Below are 20,545 nucleotides of genomic sequence, written 5' to 3'. Positions count from 1 at the left end.
GAGGGAAATAAGACGGGACACCGAAAAAGTCACTAATCCAACATTAAATCACACAAAAAAAACAGCGATTCTGCTTATATTTGTCAACAAGCCACATCTACACAGCAATGCATGAATAACTAAAAAGAACATTCAGTGCAGTGACAAGATGAGATATAATGAGTGTGTGCCGAAGACGCCGTGCCCCGAAAGAGATGTGGAATAAAATCTATAACAAATTATTCCAATTATTTCCTTGGCTAATGACAGAGCTGGTTGGGGGTTGTAGCCAATGTCCACAAGTGTCAGTTTTATGCTAAGAGAACAGACAGAAGGGGGAAAAAGACGGCAAAGATCAGCCTTATAAAAGATATAAAAAGTCCACCGCGTCATCATTAAGTCCCTATTTTGCTTCCCCTCTTCACATTAGCCGATTAGAGCTTATATAATTATACTGGAAGACAGTGTTTTCATTTGGCTCATTGTAAGCTGTCCAGATTAGCCGATGCTGGTACGTCTTGTGGAAGAAAGGGGCCTTTTTTTCCTTCCTGTTTCCTTGCCACCACTCTCTCTCTCTGTGCCTCTCTTCCACTCTCTTGAAGATGTTTTATGCATGGATTAACTCAAAGCCATGTTGACTATACCACGCATTGGCACCCATCTTCTCAGTGGGACACAGAGGGGGGGGGGAAAAAAATATCTCACCACTTTTATGCTTCAACTCAAAGCAGATATACTGTCATTTAGCACAGTTTCAGAGTGGGCACATGGAAGACATGGTTTATAGATTCAGACAAGGCTGTGAGCATTTAGGCACCTTCGCCTTATTCAAACAGATGTTTTATGGTGAATAGAGGCCCAGTTTTACCATGCAGAGACTGTTGAGATTGTGTCACATAGTCTCTATTTGTACAACATTTAAAATGGGATTCTAAGTGGATGATTTTGGCACCGGAAACACAGCTCAAATGCCACAACACTCAAGCTATTTCAATAGCTCTGCCTATTCTCCAGTGTGCATTCCTACACTCTCCTGGGGAAGTGCAATTTTCCTGGAGTAGTCTGTTCCATGGTCTCAATTATCTACTTGGTGGCAGACGGAGGACATTTAAACTGCGATGCAGCGTGCGCTTTTGTCTCAGCTAATTGTTGACCGTGGGGACGTGTGCCGCCTCGGCTGCCGGTGCAGAGATTTGCATCTACTGTACCTGAAGGAGGCTGCCTCTGACCTTCAGAATAGATTTGTTTTTTGTTTTTGCAGCCTTACAGTTTTGTCGAGTAGGCTGGCTTCCTTTGTGGGATGACAAAAGCGTTGTTCACTCTGAACAAATGAGCCTGTCCCCCTCCCTCCCTCCTGCTCACCCCCCTCCTCTCTTCTCTCCCTTTGTTGTTATTTGCATTAGGAATCAGTCTGCTCATTCCTCCCGAGGCCATCCCCAGAGGAAAGATCTATGAGATTTATCTCACTGTTCAGAGGAAGGAAGATTTAAGGTGGGTCTCTTTAACGCTGTCTAACTGGCAGTCTTCCCTGCCACTAGGCTGTTTGTTTTGATGCTCTACTGTTCCATTAGGAACGGCTTAGCAGTCTGTGCCAGTACTGTGGAGAAAGGATGTAAATAAATAACGTAGCCTTTTACCGGGATGTGCACTATTTAAGTTAAATGAATTGTTTGGGAAAACACTGTTTATCTGGCTTGCTGCACTTCAGTCTCTCGTGGCACAGCCACTGCAGCATGCCGCGGTAGTGTCATGTTATTACTCAGTCATCACAGCTTGGTGCGACAAGTCAGCGAGTCCAGCAGGCTTTTATGATTCTCTGTTACAGCTGCTAGATAATTTGCAGAGGTGACAGTATCATATCCTGCTTACAAGAGACCGATAAATTCTCACTTATATCTCAATGAGGAAAAGCATCCATCGCTCTCTCTTGCTCCTCTCCCCGGTGTAGGTTACCCGTGGCTGGCTGCCAGACCCTTCTCAGCCCCATTGTGAGTTGTGGCCCTCCGGGGGTGGTCCTGAGCCGACCAGTTATCCTCAGCATGGACCACTGCTTTGATGCATGCCTGGATAACTGGGCCGTGCGCCTTAAGAAGCAGAATTATGAGGGCGCTTGGGAGGTAAGACGGCACTATCATTCCAGCACAAATCCTTTGGAGAAAGACAAAGTTGCCATCCAGTGAATTTGTAAAGTCTTCTAAACTTATTCAGAGCTTTTCTCCCCAAAAAAGTACAAACTTGCTCAGCAGTGACTTGAAAGGCACTCAGTGGTATATAGCGGAGATAGTTCTGACCCGGCACTCATCTACTCCATCGGGTTTAAATTATTGACCATCAGGTGTTTTCTCATCGGGGCTTGAACAAAAGCCTGGAAGCGCTGGCTCTCTAGCTGATGAGTTGCTAAGCAACATGTTTCTCAAAACAGACATTCTCTAAGCAAATTACTGATCCTCAAAGTACTCCTCTGAGTGCTCCTTGACCATTTCTGACCGCGGCTTCCAATTACAGAGTTCCCTCCCCATTTTTCTATCCATGAAATTTGAAAGTAACCAGAAGTGCCAGGCTCCAATAGGATGCAGTTGGGAAGAACCTGCCTACACACACACACAGGTACACGCACACAAACAAGCACAGTTTGAGGTAGTGTAACCATCTCGACAATCCAGAGAGATTGGAAAGGGTGCTGGTGGGCTTCAGAGTGTTACTAGGTCTTCTTTCATGTTCGATATTGTGCATAAATTATTCAGCCTCCCTCCCCCCCCCGCAGGGGTGGGGTGTCTGTGGGATGGATTGGCCTGTCTGAGGCAGAGGTTAGACCAGTCCTTTTAATCATCGGCCGGACCAAATATAGCCCAGCAGCCTGGCTTGCGTGGACACCAAAGGGGATAAAAGTGCCAGGTGGACAAGAGAATAGAAGGCGAGAGGGTGGAAATAACTGCGGAGTGTGACGGAAAGTGGAAGGGGGGGAAAAGAAATAAGATCGAGAGAGAGAGGAAAAGTAGACAGGCAGGTAATGCAGATCTAGAGGAACGCCATGCAGGCGAGGACGACGCAAGGCGAGAGTGAAAATGGATAACAGGCTTGCAGAGGGAGAAAGAGGAATGAATTGCTCGTAGAGCGAGCGCTTAGTGGCGTAATTGAGCCACCTCGGTCTCTGTTCCACTCTGTAGAAATATTAAGATGATGAAAAAGTGAGACTCCATTGTGGTTGCATAGCAAATGAATTGTGTCAATACTAATTCTATTGATGTAGATGGTGTCTGGTTGAATCGATCCTACAGGGGCTCGCTGGGCATTTGGCAGGCAGAATGCTCTCTTCAGCTTGATTGGCTAATGGGTAGAGTCAGTCAACTGGCATGAAGGGATTTTAGAGAAAATGTTGTCACCTTGGGTCCAATTTGTCTCCATCAAATTATCTCAGAGAGCAGTGGAATTATCTCATGAAAAATATCCCGTACTGTGATGGAATGGGATATTTTCATAGGTACCTCATCCTTGTTAAGGATGGATTTGCGATGCAGGATTTCAGCTCTGTAACGACGATGAAAAATGCAAGGTGTTGTTTCTGAGGTTTTTTTTTTTTCTGTTTTTGTTTTAAACCTGTCATTTTTTTTGTTCTCCGTGGCAAATTAAAGCACCAATTAATTCTTGTACTGCCTGTTAGTGTTTTTCAGCACTTTTCACCATCAGGCAAGACTGTTGTTTTGCAGATAAATTGGCAAGTTGTTTTCACCTTTCTTAACAAATCTGAAACAATCGTTGTAGGAAATTCCAGCAATCCCGATAATCCCATATTCAGTGCACCTCCAGTCTTTCCTTTCTGCAGAAGCGTCTGTTCTTGCCAGGAATCTGTTCGAGTCTCCTTTCATGTTAACTGAATACCTCGTTCATGCATTATTAAGGAAACTGATGGTGTTCTATAGGATGTATGTCTTTGTATGAGGAGGTGTGTGTGTCTTTATGTCAGGATGTAGTAAGTCGTAGTGCGGCGAAAAAGGAATCTGAAGCGAGATCAAAGAAGACCTTTTTCCCCCTGATCTAAACATTACCTAAAGACCTTTTACCTTTGATGTTACTCTGTCACACAGCACGAACAATAGAGTTTGATGCCCTTCTACTGCGCCAGTCTGCTTTCCTAAAAGCCTTTTGCAAACACACATACACACACCAGATATCCAGGCAAACACATCGCCCTTGCCTCCTACATAAATTGGGTGCCTGACCTTCTATCCACACTTTGTTTTTTCTTCCTCCCCCACCCCTGCCTCTTCCAGGACGTCCTGTTGATGGGAGAGGAGCTGGTGTCAGACCCTTATTACTGCCAGCTCGAGGCCGAGACGTGCCGGCTCTTCTCGGAGCAGCTGGGTACATTCGCCCTGGTGGGCGAGTCCCTGCACATGGGCGCCGCCAAGCGCCTGAGGTTGGTGCTCTTCTCGGACGCTTACTGCTCCACGCTGGAATACAACATCAGGGTATACTGCATGGACGACACGCAGGACGTCTTCAAGGTAAACTTGTGAAAATTGTGGCGCTGCCTGTTATTGTGTGTGACGGGCAGTTTGTGAGGCCTGAGATTGGCCGGTTTCGAATCAGCTGAGCGATAGGTGGACTATTATGTCTAACAGCTTCGTCTGTCACATTGAAAGGTTAGCAGAAACTGGCACAGACGTGTAGGAGGTAGGCACAGCCATGATAAATTGAATGATATCGCAGGCCTGATTACACCATGTACAGTTCGGGATTGTGCCATTTGTTCAGATGATGGTTGCCCCCCGCCACCACACACACACACTGACCCTAAGTCAGTTGAAACAATCCACACATCCAGCTTAAACACATAATATATATTATATGTGTTTTGGGTTGTTGTTCTTGTTTTTTTTGCTTTTCTTTTTCCATCCATGTCAACAGAGACATCTCACTCCCTTCAGCCAAGCTGTGGTTCTGCTTGGCTGCCACAGGCCGAGAAGTTTCCCATCACTTTGTTCAACAGCATATTTCAACTTCGCTTTTTTCCCCCCCTCCACATGGACAGAGTATAATCAAGCACTAATGCCTTCCTCCCTCCCCTGAGGACTGCCTCTGAGTAGCCTGTTAAGATTTCATTTGCATGGTTAATTAGTAAATTAAAAGGAGAGCCTGTCCCAATCTTTTCCCAGCAACCCCTGTGCGCTCGCTCTTTTCTCTCTCTTGCTCTTTCTCTCCACACCTCTTTTTTTTCCCCCTCCCTCTGAGCTCTTCCTCTTCTTCTGACACCACCCACAGCCACAAGTGCCACTTCCCACTAGAGTCCACTTTCGCTGGCTTTAATGGCTAACCTCCCCTCCACAAGCGCAATCTACGGACGTCTGCGGGACATCGGCAAACGAAAGTCAATGGGAGCTTGCACTGAAATTAGCGCTCTCACAGTCAGAGAGTTGAAGATGAGATGGAAACTGTGTACAGACTCTCATGCCTTACGTCTGTCCGTTTGTGCTTCAGTTTTGCCCCTGCTGCTATCACATAATAGCCGACACACTCAGGAAAAGTCCTGGCGAAAAATCTCATGAACTGTGTATAAAAGAATGTGACACGGGAGCTAAAGAGTGTTTTTCCTCAGATGCATTTCAGCCCATATGTTTACTTGACATTAGAGTAGCTCTAACAGTAGCGTGCTCTCTTTATTCAGCTCATCCAATGACCCAGTAGTGTGCGACTGTTGAAATGACCTTGTGTGTCTGCGTTGGATGCAAGAAGGCTGCTGGTGCACAAAAACTCTCTCTCTCTCTCTCCCTCTCCCTCTGGCTAGCTCTTGTTCTGCTATTCTCCGGCTCTCTTAGCCAAGAAAAGGACATCTGAGCTTGTTGACTCCAGCACTTGTGCTGCCATACTCTGCAGCTCCCTCGACGCCCTTGAGTGCATTAGCTCCCCGTCTCTCACACAACCTGGTGCTGTGGTAAGCCACGGCGTCTCCAGGGTTTTGTAGTTTTTAGTGAGTGATTTAGAACGTTGCCCACGCTGCTTAGTAATCTCGACTCCACACTGCTCTTGGTGCTATTATGGAGGGAGCAGTTCATTTAGCAAGTACATTAACTACTTTGAGTGGAGATTAAACTTCCCTGGAGAGGTTCAGACTAATCACTAATCACTATCTTTAAAATGCACCATTTATGATTAGACTTTCACTATGGCTACCATTAGAGTTAATTGTAGTGCATGAGAGTGGTGGACCAGCGGGAGGTGGTGCAGTGAAGAGTGTATGTACTGTACACCTTCAGCACATGTGACTTTTATGACCACGCTTGCAACCTGCTAATCCACCGCAGATGTTAACTTTCCATGCATTAAACAGGCTGCTCAATGACGAGAGATAAAATGGATGTTCAGTGGCGAGAGGAAAGTGTAGAAACCAGAAGGGATGCTGAGCTTTTCTGACTAGTCCCATTGCTGGCTGTCACTCTGAGCTGACAAGCCTCCATCAGGGAGAATGACAGACACGCACACGCACAAACACAAATGCATTCAGCTACACTTATGCATGCTGTACCATTGAATCTCTTATCTCCCAATTACAGCAGATTAGAACCAATGTTATTGTCTTTGATCCTAAGTGTGCGGGGGCTCTGGGGAAACAGTGACATTTTCGTCTGATGCTTGCCGTATGTTAGCACGGCTCTGCTGGGACCAATTAAGTTAATATTTAATGTGTGTCCCACTCTTGATCGGCCCAGCCAAGGCTGGCACAGCAGCAGAGGCGACATAATCAGCGTTTGGTTGCGCCCTCGCTGTGCGCTCGCTTGTTCCAGCTAAACCTGTGGGAGAGCATCACTGAGGTTCTGCCATTCCACAACTGCAGTGAAGCAAGCCTCCAACTCGGAGGACAGATACACCTAACACCTTTATCTAATTAACTGTAAGGGTGTCTTCCAGGACTGGAATATGGTGCAGCTGCTTTTCTTTATATATATGTGTTTAGCTGTGATATTCTTCACAATCTGACAGCTTTTGAAAGTCTGTATGTTTTTCTACTGAGCATAATCCAAATTTGAATAGCGGAACATTAATGAAAAATCTGTGTTTATTGATAAGTAAATGTGCTTCCTTTACACCCACATGTCTGTGTTTGTGAGGCCAGTGTTTTTTTGTACAGTTAAAAAAACATTTAAAAAATGATTTATAAACCACCCACTCCCTGTCAGATTTTTTTTTTTTTTTTTTACTGAGGTTGAAGCACAGATTTTTTTTTTTCCCGTATTAACCAGTACATTGTAAAAGAAACCATAATAAATACTGATGCAGTAGTGTTTCTAATAAATATCTGGATTGGATTCATTTGCTTGCTTTGGCAGTACTTGTCAGATTGAGCCACCATTTCAATTCACTCTGACTACTTGACAGATTTAAATGACATTTTATACAGCTAGGCATGATGCTCAGGTAGATGGTACGATAGCACCGTAATGTTGTCACAATTCAAATCATTTGTCCAATAATTTAAACTTAATATTCTCAGTGGCTTTGATTTTAATACTAATTAGCAAGTGATAGCATTAGCATTGCCAGTGACCGTTGTTAGCATGCTAATGGTGAAACATTGTGAAACGCAGGCTCATAGAGCATATAGTAAAGGTTTCTTGTTTAATTATTGTTGTAGCAGAAATAGTACAATTTTTGTTCTGTGTTTGACTTTTGAAAGAGTTCTTTATATGCTCCCACTGACATGCTTATCGGGTTTTAGCTAACATTGCTAACAAGCGATAAGTATGCGTGTGTCCCAATTCCTTCAAAGACCACAATGGCTGGAGCAGCTGTTAATTGGGACAGTCCTGCCGACAACATGCTGCTTAGGTTGTGTATGTTAGCATGCCAATAGACAGTATAAAAAATGGACCCAGGTGCCTTGATAATCACCCATTAGTTTCTGAAATCCCGTGATGTGATAAGATGGGGTGGGACTGACTGTGAGACTGCTTATTAGTTGATTAACAATAACCAATGATTAAATGCAAAGTGGTGTATCTATGCATAGAATGAAAAATGTAAATGAAGAAGAAAATCTCTTCCCTCTGCAATAAACCTAGACCTACTACAGGGTAAGTAATGGAGGATTCATGGCCACTTGATACTGCCCTAACTGTATGCTTTATCAAATAGGAAAATTTTAATTTAAGCCTAATCTTAAAAGTAGAGAGAGTATGCCACCTGCGGTTAAACTGACCATCTTCCACATGAAAAACTGGGACCTACCCTATATCTACACAAAAAAGGTCACCACCTGGATTTAAGCAAATAGGCAACAGCCTTCCATTGCACTCAAGGTTTAGCAAGATGACAGTGACAGGATTTATCGGACAGAAATCTTGAGAGGGCTGTTCAGGGAGCATGAGACATCATTTTCACACATGGATTGGCCACCACAGAGTCCAGACCTTAACCCCATTGAGAATCTTTGGCGTGGGCTAGAGAAGACTTTACGCAACAGTCTGACTCTCGCAGCATTAATACAAGATCTTGGCACAAGAGTAATGCATCTCTAGACAGAAATAAATGTTGTAAATAAGTCTAAACATGATCCAGGGAAATATTAGTGGGACTTGTTTCTTCGAGCAGGGCAGTGTATATGATTATAATCTAGTGCAAGGTTCTCATCAGAGATGATTTTGGTGTACTTGTACACTTTCCCTATTAAAAATACTTAGTAGCTAAAATAAATTTGTGATAAACTAAACACGTTGTGTAATATTGCACTGAAATACAAGATGGAGTTAGATTTAAAATAACTTCAGTATCTTATGGTAGGGTAACTTGGCTGGCTCAGTTTAACTCCTGGCATGATGCTTACTTTTTCCCATAACCGCTATCAATTCAGACTGATATTGAGCTTAACAGTTTGCATTGTTTTGTAGTAATTGCCTGTTATAATAGGCCTATGCTGCTAGGCAATTCACATGATGCACTAAGCATCTCTTCTTCTCTTATCCCTTTTCACACTCTGTGTTTATACACCACTTTAATCATTGGTAATTATTAATCTCTGGCTCTCGTCCACAGCATGTCTTTCGTCCTGTCACCCCTAACTGTTTACAGAAGATGACTTCCCCTTCCATGAGCCTGGTTCTGCTGGAGGTTTATTCCTGTTAAAAGGGAGGTTTTACTTCCCACTTTCACCAAGTGCTTACTCAAAGGGGGTCATCTGACTATTGGGGTTTTCTCTTAACCTTACAATATAAAGTGCCTTGAGGCAACTGTTGTTGGCACCGTGCAAATATAATTGAAGTAAATAGTTGACAGATCACCAACATAAAAGATCATCTTAAAAAACAAAGCATCATAAATACTTTTTGACTCGGATAAATTTGCTTAGATGTAGCAGACATTAAAACTGGTGCCAAAAGGAATGGCTGCCTGGCAATAAAAGGGCACGGTTGCCAAGATACAAGGGGTGGCTTATCTTGTGTGTCACGTGTATACAGGTGTTTGTCTAATTAATCATTGTTGTACCTTTATGTGGTTTTTAGATGCTGAGGTAAAAGTGAACTCTCTTTGTACTCCTGGTGTTTTATTTCCAACTGCAGATTTACTCCCTCATCAGTAACACCTTACGAGTCCAATACATTTAGCTTCTCTGTCTCCCTGTTGTAGAAATGTATGTTCCAGGATTTAAATGGGTGTTTAATTGATGTCTTGCTGGTTAAATAGTGGCCCCTGGATTCTTTTTGTACAGTGTTTGACCTCGAGCAATGATTCTTATTTGCGTTAAAAAGGGCTCATAAACTGTTTATGTGCTCCCACTATGACGTTTCCTTGCTAGCTGCTGAGCAGAGAGCCATGTTTGAGCGGAAACTTTTTAGCTTTTATGTAACAGAGAAGAGAAAAGCAGCATGTACGGAGTGAAATACAAACTGTTTTTTTTTTTCTGATCCCTCCATTACAAAAGTTACTGGCAACAAATTCTAGAAGAAAAACAGAAGAGCATAGCCCAGTAATTGCTGGCATTAAGTTAAACAAGACAGTCAGCTTTATCACTGAGCCCAGCTGAGAAATTGTTTCCATATTATATTTCTGTGTTCCTGTGTGCTTTTTTCTCCCGTCCTGCTCTGTGATTTATTAAGCAGAATGCGCATCTTTTCCCTTGCAAACACAGTCCCCATTTATAACTGAGCAGACAAGTCCCTTCTATTTGTAGTTATTAATCAGAGTTGACTGTAGCGGGCACGGCCACTGGAGCTCAGACCGATAGACTCTCAGTCAGAGAGGAAAAGCCTGTCACATCCTGCTGACAAATACACAGATTTATGGAGCCCACATAGCCAGGCTACTCTCTATAAACAAATGCATTTGCCTGAAAAGAGCAGCTCTGAAAATGGATATTCACTATGAATGCACATTTTTAAACACGATGACACCGTGCCACCGAGAGTGAGGGGCTGAGGACGAGTTTATGAGGATATTACCGCCCGTGTGCATGTATAGCTCCATGTTTCGGATGACATGTAGCTTGACTAATTAACTGATCAAAGGCTACTCATAATCTCCATTAGAGCTGGTTGTGTTAATCAGTTTGCTACACACAAAGCCGGCACAACACAAGGCCACAAGAAGCAGCTTGGCCTTGCTGTGAGGGGAAAGTCTGCAGCTTCGTGCCAGTCCGGTTCTTAATATATACGCCTCTGCTAATACTTTGATTTGTTTCGTTTGTGTTTCCACCCGGCATCCAAGGCTGGCTGTTCTTTTCTGTCGCAGGAGAGCGTTCGGTGCAGCCACTAACCTCTTTCTGTCATCACCAGCCCGGAGAGATTAGCTGTATGAGTGTCTCTTGTTTCCTGGTGGAGCCCGGCCCCCAGTCCATTACAGTCCCAGCTCTGGTCCATGCCGAAGAGATGGGTGGAGAGTGGGGTGGGGGGACATGAGTGAGCGTATAAAGGGGGTTGAAGTCATAGAAAACTGTGGCCATGATTGCAGTAATCCTGTTATCTCTCTTGCTAAAGCTGGCCACTCTAGTGACCTGGAGACACAAATGTTAAGCTGCCTCTGTCTCTCTCCTCTCCTGCTCTTTTCACTCCTCCCTGCTCTATCTCACTCTCTTTAGCCAGCCTCATTGAATGTCAGGGGGTGGTCTTGGCTTTGCCTGACTCTAAATTCACAGTCTTCACACACACCCCAGGCTATCTCGAATTCCGTCAGAACAAAAGGGGTTTTTCTCCTGCGGTACTTGAACTTCTTGCCCATCTCATGCATCTTAATGTTCCCATAGCTGTACAGGTTCAGGGCGCCTTAGGAGAAAACAGCTCTTATTATATTCCCCTGAATTGGGGGAAACAAAACTGAGCTGGTGCAATCATGATTAATATGTGATTTGATAAACTAATTCCAAACCTTGCATTGTTTTCCTCCCAGAAAGAGTAAATAATACGGTCAAATTTAGCTTCTCATCTATTAGCTCGCTCACACTGTCATTTGTTAACAGGATAATGGGGCGTAAAGAGGGCCATTATTCTCTCAGTCCAGAACATATGCTGAAATCCTGCAGAAAAAAGCCACTCTGCAATACACACAGTCACAGCCACTCGGACGCACACAAACAACATGCGGGCGAGACGGTGTCATTTTGAAAGCGAGGACATGAGCACACTTTAAAGGAGCAAATGCATCATCCCGTGTTGTTCAACCCCCCACACATGCAGGGCCTTGGAGTAGGGGTATGTCACCAGGGTGCAGAGGAGGCCTCCCCCCCCCCCCCCCCCCCCCCCCCTTCCTCCCCCTCAGTGTCCCTGTCAGGTAGCAAGAGAATCATGTCCCAGACCCTGTTTTGATTGTAATCCCAGTGTGCCGGCCTTGAACCTGACGTGCTGCTAGGCGGCTCGAGTTAGTATTCATTCTAGTCGCCACATTTGATAATAGGATAATTGGCATTCTGCACTCGTTCTGCTGCTAGCGGGGCTATAGATCTGTTCTATAGGTCAAAACCTGATCAAAGTCCAACACCCAATTTGCAATGCTAATCGCCGCCCAACAAATAATTGTGCTTAAGAACTGTTTAAATGAACCTCTCTGGAAGCCCGCATAATGTGGCTTTTGTATCTGTAAGAGACATAATAGCAGAGGGCTTTTCTGTGGAGAACGCGCTGCCCTCTGTTATTAACTCATTAGACCTCGACGCTTTGATTCAGCGCCATTGTCTGACCTTCCCTCTCTGAGTAAGTGGACTGGGTAACATCACAAGACTCTTGTCTGGCAGAGCATGGAGGAGTATATTCCAGCTAGATGCATACATTCAGATCATTTTAGATTTTTTTTTTTTATGGTTTAAAATAAAAAATAAAAAAAAAGGTAAACCGATGCAAATTCGGGAATCAATCTAGATAATCACAAGGGGCATAATAATCACGTTAACAAGAAGATAAGCACAAAGCAAACATGGAAATTAACAATGCGGCGAACAAACAGTGAAATTCAATTGTCGGCCTGAACCAAAAATTGCTCATTCGTCAAAGGGGAGCGCACATGAAATAACGCAGGTAGAGATTCCAAATGGATAATTAACAGCTTTCTTTCCATTATAATTGGAATCAGTCTAGCCTGTTCCTGGGAAAGAGGGCAGAAAATTGAATCAGTGTTGTGCAGATAGAAATTACCACCATTCTCCACCTTAATTGGATGTCTTTGCTGAACTCATACCATGCTGGCATGCAGCGTTCAACATATGGCAACCATCTATACGCACTTCGCCCTCTCGGAGCTGTTGTCTTTGAGGTACGACTCCGAGGAGCGCCCGGGCTGACTGTTTTCCTTCTGCTGCCATCTTGTTTCCCCTCCTCAGACAGATTAAAAGAACATGTCTTATTTTGGAGGTCTTTTCACACCACTAATTTCAGAGGCCTGTTTTCTCTGTTGTAGTATGCTCCTGTGATTGGAGTATGAGGCAGCACATGTGAATGGCAACCAAAGCGCTGGATTTCTGAGGACATGTTCAGCACAAAGCATCCAGCTCAAAGCGAATTGATAAATCAGAGGCAAATGTGCCGGATATTATCATCCCATTCCAGATGGTCATTTGGATGGCAACAAATGGTCCACTGAGCAAGTCCCACAGAGATTAAAATATTAAGCATGCATTTACAAATCTCTACTGGCACAAAAACAAAAATGAAATTAAGGAGATTCGCCATGCGAGAACAATGAGCAGTTGACTAATGGCTCGTTCACTTACTTCATCACAGCCCAGGTAGCCAGTAGGCTGGGAATGGCTGCAGTTCCTGCATGCTAATGCAGATGCAGAAAACACTGGCATATACAAACCGAGGCAGAGGATCAACCTTGCGATGACATTAAAGCACCGTGGAGACGAGTCGGTCCAGTCCTTTGTGGCCGCACGCAGAGACACTATCTTCTTTTCCTCAGATGTACTGTACCCCTGCCTCATGCTCATGCTGTGTGTGTGTGTGTGCGCAAACAGGCCTTTGTGTGTATCTCTCTGTTTGAGTTAAATCTATTCAGTGTCTCCACCATGTCTTTGTGTATTTCTTTGGACGTGTGTGTGTGTGTGTGTGTGTGTGCGCTGATACATTTTTATTCCAAAGCGGTACCGTTTTGTGTGCGTGAGTGATGCACCAGACAAAGTGTAAACAGCAAACAGTTATGGATTGTTTTTACACGTTTTCACTTACCTCTGCGAGTGTGTTGGTAAATGTACCTCCCCCCCTCATCCCCGAGCCCTGACACCTTTTCTCGCCTCTTTCTCTTTGATCAGGAGGTGATGCAGATGGAGCGGCAGCTCGGGGGTCGGCTGATTGACGAGCCTCACGTCCTGCTTTTCAAAGACAGTTACCACAACCTGCGCCTGTCCATCCATGACATGCCCCAGGCGCACTGGAGGAGCAAGCTGCTAGCCGGCTACCAGGTGCGTTGGGCTGCCCTTGAGGGGCTGCAGGGGCAGGGAGTCGCTCTGGATCAGTGCGGGAGTAAGGAGATTTAATACAAGTGCCTGGCCGAATCTGTTAAATTTGTTTACCGGCAGTAATAAGGCCGTCAAATGTGTTTGTTTATGAGCTCAATTTAAAATCTATGCCGTTTGTTAGTCTAAATTAGCCATCCAGAAAAGTAAAAAATAAATTGAACGCATGTTAACAAAAGTTAAGAAGTTACTGACTATTCAGAAGGTATTTGGGAGAAACTTTTTTTTATTGTTAATGAGGCTTCATGGTCTCCTAATGTCTCTGGAAAGTTGTTTTTCATTAGAGTTGGGCCAGACTTGTTAATTAAGCATGTTTTGGTTTGGCTTCAGTTGATCACTTTAAAGATTCACACAAAGGAGTGTTTCTAAGTCTGTTACTGCAGGACTCTGCTGTCCAATAACCTTTTCTGTTCTTGGCACACTTTGGAACTTAGTCATTTGTCAGAGTAGAGGGAACCTTTCTACTTATTTTTTTTTTGGGGGTGTGTGCACCCCTGTGCCTAGACTGCGAGTGTGCACGTAGTGTATACATGTGCATAGAGGAGCTGAATTGCGTGCACTAACTCAGGGCTGCAAGCTGATTGATTATACTAGCTGTCGCTCTCTCAAAGGGGGCTGGTATGAAATATAGAGCAGTATGTAAATATCTCGAACTTTGCAACCTGAATTTTGGATCGGCTCCACCTTACTGCACTCCCCGCACCTGCGCGTGGCCAGTTACACTGCAGCCCGACGTATGCACACACAAGGGATGTTCCAGGACTAGAAAATGTTCTGGCTGTAACTATGTGAGCATTGAGTACCGGGTCCCCAATGAGAGCATGCAGACTGTGCCAAGCAAGCAAGGCGGCAACAATGCACCCAGAACAGAGGCTTATTCCTCTGGACTGTGCCTGTTCATTTGGAAGTGTTATTCCCCTCTCAGCAGTGCAGTCAAAAAGGCCTTTAGTCTCCCTGGGGCCCATGAAGACTTCTGTGTGTTTCACTCGGCTGCTCTGTTGCCAGTCTGCCTGGGTAACAGTGCCCCCATTTGGTTAGTAGGATGTGCTGCAGGCCACACTTCTTTTCGACTGAGAACCCTGGTAGCCGTTGAACTCGGGTAAAGCGAGGAGTTAGTGTGCACTTTTTTTTCCCCCCTCTTTCTCCAGCATTACAACAGTGCTTCTCCTGGGTTATGCAAACAAGTCATGAATATGCAGCAGACGAGAGAGGGGGTAGAAATTGCAGCCTCAAATGCATTCTCCCAAAGACTCCCTGGTATCCGTTTGCTAGACAGAAGCTGAAGCCGATACAGCAGCAATACTCAGAGCTATTGAGTATGCTTATGCATTCGCCGCGTGATGTGCTTTAGCTTTAAAGTAGTGGTGTGATATTTCAGCGTTTACACTAACGCCACCATTTATATATCTGCCTGAAAGTTAGTACAAAGCTAAAGCAAGTTAATGAAAATAGATGAAAAGGAAAAAAAAAATGCTTCCATTGCCAGCGTGACAGATTGCGTGTGTAATCTATTAAAATCCAAAGTTTGATTTCTTCTGTTATCAGCAGAGTCGGGCTGGCAGCTCTTAACTCCTATTAAAGATTCTATTTGTCAGTAACAGCGCATTTATTCCCTTTAACTTAATTGAACGTTGTCATTCCGCTGCCTCAGATATACTTAGCCATAATGATGACAGCTTATGTCAGTGTAATTAATGATAATCTCAGTGTATTCTAGGCAGGCGGTCGTGTTGTGGCGCGTTTCAGACATGCAGTTCTGACTGTGCTGCTGCATGTGCTTCTTTTTTTCCTCCTTCTTCTACTGCAGGAGATCCCGTTCTACCACATCTGGAACGGTTCCCAGCGGTACCTGCACTGCACGTTCACTCTGGAGCGGCTCAGCCTCAGCACCTGCGAGCTCACCTGCCAGCTGTGTGTGTGGCAGGTGGAGGGGGAGGGACAGAGCTTTAGCCTGGACTTTAACATTGCCAAGGTAACGTTCGTTCTGCTCACTTAAAAGCTGCGGTTGATTATGCCGCAGCTACTATTTATCATTTTGGGTATTTGTAAAGGAGATGATTTTTCTGCTGAGCTCAGAAAACCTGTGTGGCTTTTTGTCCCCCCTCCTTTCCAGGACACTCGAGCGTTGGACTCTGAGTTTCTGTTAATGGACAGTAACGCCACAGCTCTGGCGGGACCCAGCGCCTTTCAGATCCCGTACCTCATCAGGCAGAAGATCTGCAGCAGCCTGGACGCCCCCTGTCCCAACGGAGCCGACTGGAGAATGCTAGCACAAAGACTTAAACTCGAGAGGTAAAGATCAGCTTTACAATAACGCCTTATCTGATTGCTGATCTGATCGTTGTCAAGGCATGTCGGAGCCGGCGGCTTAGCTTTGAAAGCTCTGAAGAAATTCTGATGAGCCTTATTTATCCAAACCTCTTGGAAGTGAGGTTTCACAGCAGAGTTATGCACAATATGTGAATACAGCTCACTCAAAATAATGATAGTAAAGAGATGTACTAATACAGATGTTGGCAGAAAAACAGTGAAATTTCAGTAATCAAGCACAATCGGTGTGGAGTGATTCACCTCAGCGGAGTGTTTTTCCTAAAGTTCAGGTAAACAGAGTAATGCTTTAGCAAGCTAATCCTCTTTTGACACAGCTAGTATTATAGGATTAATGCGGACTTGATGGATACAGCTATCATTTCTGCAAGAAAACATGACCCCCTTCTTCATTTCTCCCTCAGAAACAGGTAAGAAGCTTAAAGTCTGCAGCTAAACTTCTACCTGCTACATTCTGCTTAACAGCTGTAATTGGAAATGCAGTGAGCTAGCTGCCCATCAGCGGCAGGGAGGGGAGGGGGGGGGGGGGGGGGGGTAAAGTTGGAATAGGTTTGGATCTGTGCCGACCACTTCGTTCTCACAGCTACTGTACTCTATCACCAAAGCACCTGTAACAAGAGCGTAGTCGGACATTGATCTCTTATCCTCCAATTTAATTTCTACCTGGTAATGAAATCAAATAGGTACACTTAATTTGTCCAATCAACTTTTATTTACCCCAATTAATCACAAATTGAATTGATGCACTACAGGTTTAATTAGCAATGTTTTGCTCAACATAATCAATTCTCATTTAGACCTCAGGAAGGAACAACTGCTCCGTTGTTTGATCTGTCCTTAACAACGTGTTTTCCTCAAAAGGCTGCAGCTCCTTGGCATTCTGTCATGCTGCATTTCTGTGTTTGTTTCTGCGCGTGTAAAGTGTTCAGACCGAGCGGAACGGGACCAATCAATAAAACTTAAAATGCCAAGAACCTTTTATTTGATCTTTCTCTCCCAGGACGGTGCGAGCGGCTGCGTCTGAGCCATACAAGATAAGCTCTTGTTTCACGCGGCGAGGTGAATAAGCAGGGTTGACACATTTGTTTCTTTTTTTTAAACTTTAATAATGACACAGAGGTTCATTCCCAAAAGAATTTATTTTTTTTTGACCAACGCTCCTCTTTGTTGCGTTGTCCTGATGCAGAGCCAGAGCCGTTCACGTTCTATAAAATCCAATTGACTTAAAATAGCACGGTGACGATGTGTTCCCGGTGCTTGTGTCCTACCGCTGCACTCACGTGTTTATAACCTCCACATAATGCTTCACCAGACAAACAGAAACACACGAGGAAGTCTGACTCCGTCTGACCTTTCTCAAGGTGAAAAAGGCTCGGTGGCATTTTCCTGTCTCCCCTTTCCCCCCTCACCGAAACACCCACACGGCACGGTGATTCTTTGTGCTTTACATCGTTCTCCTTTTTAATGTCATGTGGGTTCTACATAAGAGTTAAAGCCCCGGACATTTGGAAAAACAGAGAAATGCCATTTAATCAAACAAGCATCTTCGGCTACCGCGGGGATAAGGTCCCACTCAACATCAAATATCCAGCTGACTCGGGCCACTGCTTTGTTGTCATTGATTGGGTTTGATCGTAAAGGTTCTGCTCCCAAAATAGAAAAGGTCACTTCCGACTTAACTGTGAAAGTCTATATAGGATTTACTATATGGGATTTTGGGGCCAATTTCAACATCAAATAAAGAGGGAATGAGGGTTGTGGAGTTAAGCTTCAAATGAGAATTGTTAGAGAGTCTGTACGTAACGGCAGTTTCGAGAGCTCCGACTGTGTTCTTGTAGCTTTTATCATTTTTTTACTTAGTGCGCCGACACTAGATATCAGGATGTAGCAATATAACCCACAATAAAACCTGACATTGACAGAGTTAGAAGAAGAGGCAGCACAATAAAATACCCGGTGAAAGGTTTTCCTGACACTCTTTAGGTGGAGAGAAAATGAGAGGCTCTGCTTTCTGATGTGTGCGCGCGTCGCTTGATTTAATTAATTTTCTGTGTTCTCTGCTCTCTCTCACCCCGCAGACACATGAGTTTCTTTGCATCCAAAGCAAGCCCAACCTCTGTGATCCTGGACCTATGGGAGGCGCAACATTTCCACAGCGGCAACATCAACCAGCTGGCCACGGTCATGGCCGACATCGGCAAACAGGAAGCCATGATATTCCTGGTCTCCGATGGCGAGTGCTAACCTAGAAAAGAGGGACAGACTGGTGCCGAGGAAAAGTACACAACGTGATACACTAATACGCATTCTTACACACATAAAAAACAATAACTGCAGCGGGAATCGAAGAACAGAGCTGTCCCAGCGTTCCTTTTCTTCACTTTAGAAGATAAGAAAGTGTTTATGTAGGATTGAGTCCCTATTTCCCATCAAACACAGTAAAAATCTTTAAATGACAGACCAAATGAGGAACAAGGGGGTAGAGTTTGGGTGTGTGTGTGTTTGGGGAAAACGTATTCACAGACTCAGTAGAGAAAGTACCTTTTATTTCCCATCAAAGACCCAAGTTAAATTAGTCCATACCCTAGTTCTGCTGCAAAGGTAACATCAAATTAACTCTTCTAAACAGGCCGCGTACGGCTTAACAAGGAGCAATATGCAAATGTAACGCTATTAGTAATGGCCAATATTGCAAATTCAGTCGTTAATTTTTGAACTTGGATTCAAAAACCGTGTGTTTTTAAACAGTCAGTTAAAAGGAAAGTGGCAAAAAAGGGTGCAGGTCATTTCAGGTTAAAGAGAACCAGCAACATATGCAATTGGCAGGTTCGTCACATGACATCAACTCAGAAGATTAGCCCACTTTTTTTTTCTTTACCTTTTTTATTTTATTTTAAAGCAACCTAGCGAGACTGTGTGCGTGTGTGAGTCACATAATCTGTTTAACACACAGACGGCTTGTAGCAGATTCTGGACTTGCTGGTTTAAAAACAGATTGTGTGTCTGAGCCCCCCAAAAACCCATCTCATGTAGTTTGTGTGTGCGTTTGTGTGTGTTGTAGTCCAGCCGGTATCACTATTGTGAATCTAACATCTTGATCCAGTGAGACGCTTTGGAGCTTTTCCTCCTTTTAAATCGATATATGTGAGGTTTGAGTTCTCTGGATCCCTTTTTTTTTTTTTTTTTTTATTCTTTTTTTTTTTTTTTTTTTTTTTTTTGAAGTGATTAATATCTTGACTTAAAGTCATATTTTAAAGGAAATTTCTATTTAAAGCCTTCTGATTTTGATCCATAAGGTTTCCACATTTTATATTACCCCAATCGTTCATCGTGGCGTTTCTCTGTTTTAAATTCCACAGCTTAATGAAGAGGCCATAGGGCCGAGAGGCACGCCGACTGCACGTGTCTGCTGAATGTCGTCAAAGCTCATTTCTAAAATGACATTTTCCTCTTGATTACATTGATTTTTGTAGTCTAAAAACATGGCCCGAAGGGTTATTATTCCATATGAATTATGTAGAGCACTTTCCCTCAGAAAAATCTGACAACAAATTCTTCAAAATCATCACAAGATTACTCATGTTGAAAGGGTAATTGTGCAGCTTTGTTTGTATTATTCATAAAGCAATGTTGGTGGGAATTCTGCATTTGCTGTGTGGCAAACAGTATTTCCACATCAGAGAGAAGCCCATCTCTCAGATAATATAAAGAGCAGCTTTTTCATAATGTCACCCCCTCTGCTCACAAATAGATGCTTTGAAAGAAATTTTTTTGGCTATCTGTATCCAGACAGCAACAATTATCCAATAGATTCATGCAAAAATCCATAAAGTGCAGCGGCGCATTTGCATTCTGTCGTATTTCACTAACAGTATTTTTCTTTTTCTCGTAACGAATCTGTCAAACAAACACAAAAAATTCTCGTTTAGCAATTTTCCTTCGGTGAGGTGTGAGCAGTCCCCAAACTAGCCATAGGTTCTCTCTATGTCTGCCTCAGGGTTGCATGTGAAGTTGTCTGTTCAAAGCTATAATGAAAACCCCGCCCCTTTTCATTCAAACAGCGAGGACGGCCCAATCCTGCGGGCTCGAATGGTTTTTAACCTTTAAGATGAAATGATTGTCAGATTTTTTGGAATGTACATTAGTTTCCTTGTAGCAGGCAGAAAGTTTGACTTTCTTTTTATACCGTCGCCCATCGCCTTGCTCGTTTAACCCATCTCGTTAAACCACATCTCCCCTCAGAGTCCCGTTACCAGTTTATATAAAGATGCCGTGAAAATGATCAGAAACTCAAAATCTTTTCACGTT

The 20,545-nt window shown here is 43.9% G+C and overlaps 1 protein-coding gene across 3 annotated transcripts in view; it reads left to right on the top strand.

The window, feature by feature from the left end:
• Nucleotides 1-20,545, top strand: part of unc5a (unc-5 netrin receptor A) — a 155,807-nt gene extending 135,262 nt beyond the window's left edge. For all 3 annotated transcript variants that reach the window (XM_014335367.2, XM_042228859.1, XM_042228854.1), the window contains 7 exons: nt 1,383-1,470; nt 1,928-2,096; nt 4,251-4,484; nt 13,706-13,855; nt 15,717-15,881; nt 16,023-16,201; nt 18,316-20,545. In XM_014335367.2, coding sequence (XP_014190853.1) covers nt 1,383-1,470; nt 1,928-2,096; nt 4,251-4,484; nt 13,706-13,855; nt 15,717-15,881; nt 16,023-16,201; nt 18,316-18,481 — 1,151 coding nt within the window. In that variant the 3' untranslated portion in view covers nt 18,482-20,545. The remainder of the gene's footprint in view (nt 1-1,382; nt 1,471-1,927; nt 2,097-4,250; nt 4,485-13,705; nt 13,856-15,716; nt 15,882-16,022; nt 16,202-18,315) is intronic.

Source organism: Haplochromis burtoni, unplaced genomic scaffold, assembly GCF_018398535.1.
Source record: "Haplochromis burtoni strain Fernald_Lab_line unplaced genomic scaffold, NCSU_Asbu1 Contig_10, whole genome shotgun sequence".
NCBI lineage: Eukaryota > Metazoa > Chordata > Actinopteri > Cichliformes > Cichlidae > Haplochromis > Haplochromis burtoni.
Note: the sequence above shows the minus strand (reverse complement) of the source record. Positions and strands in the feature narration are given on the sequence as shown.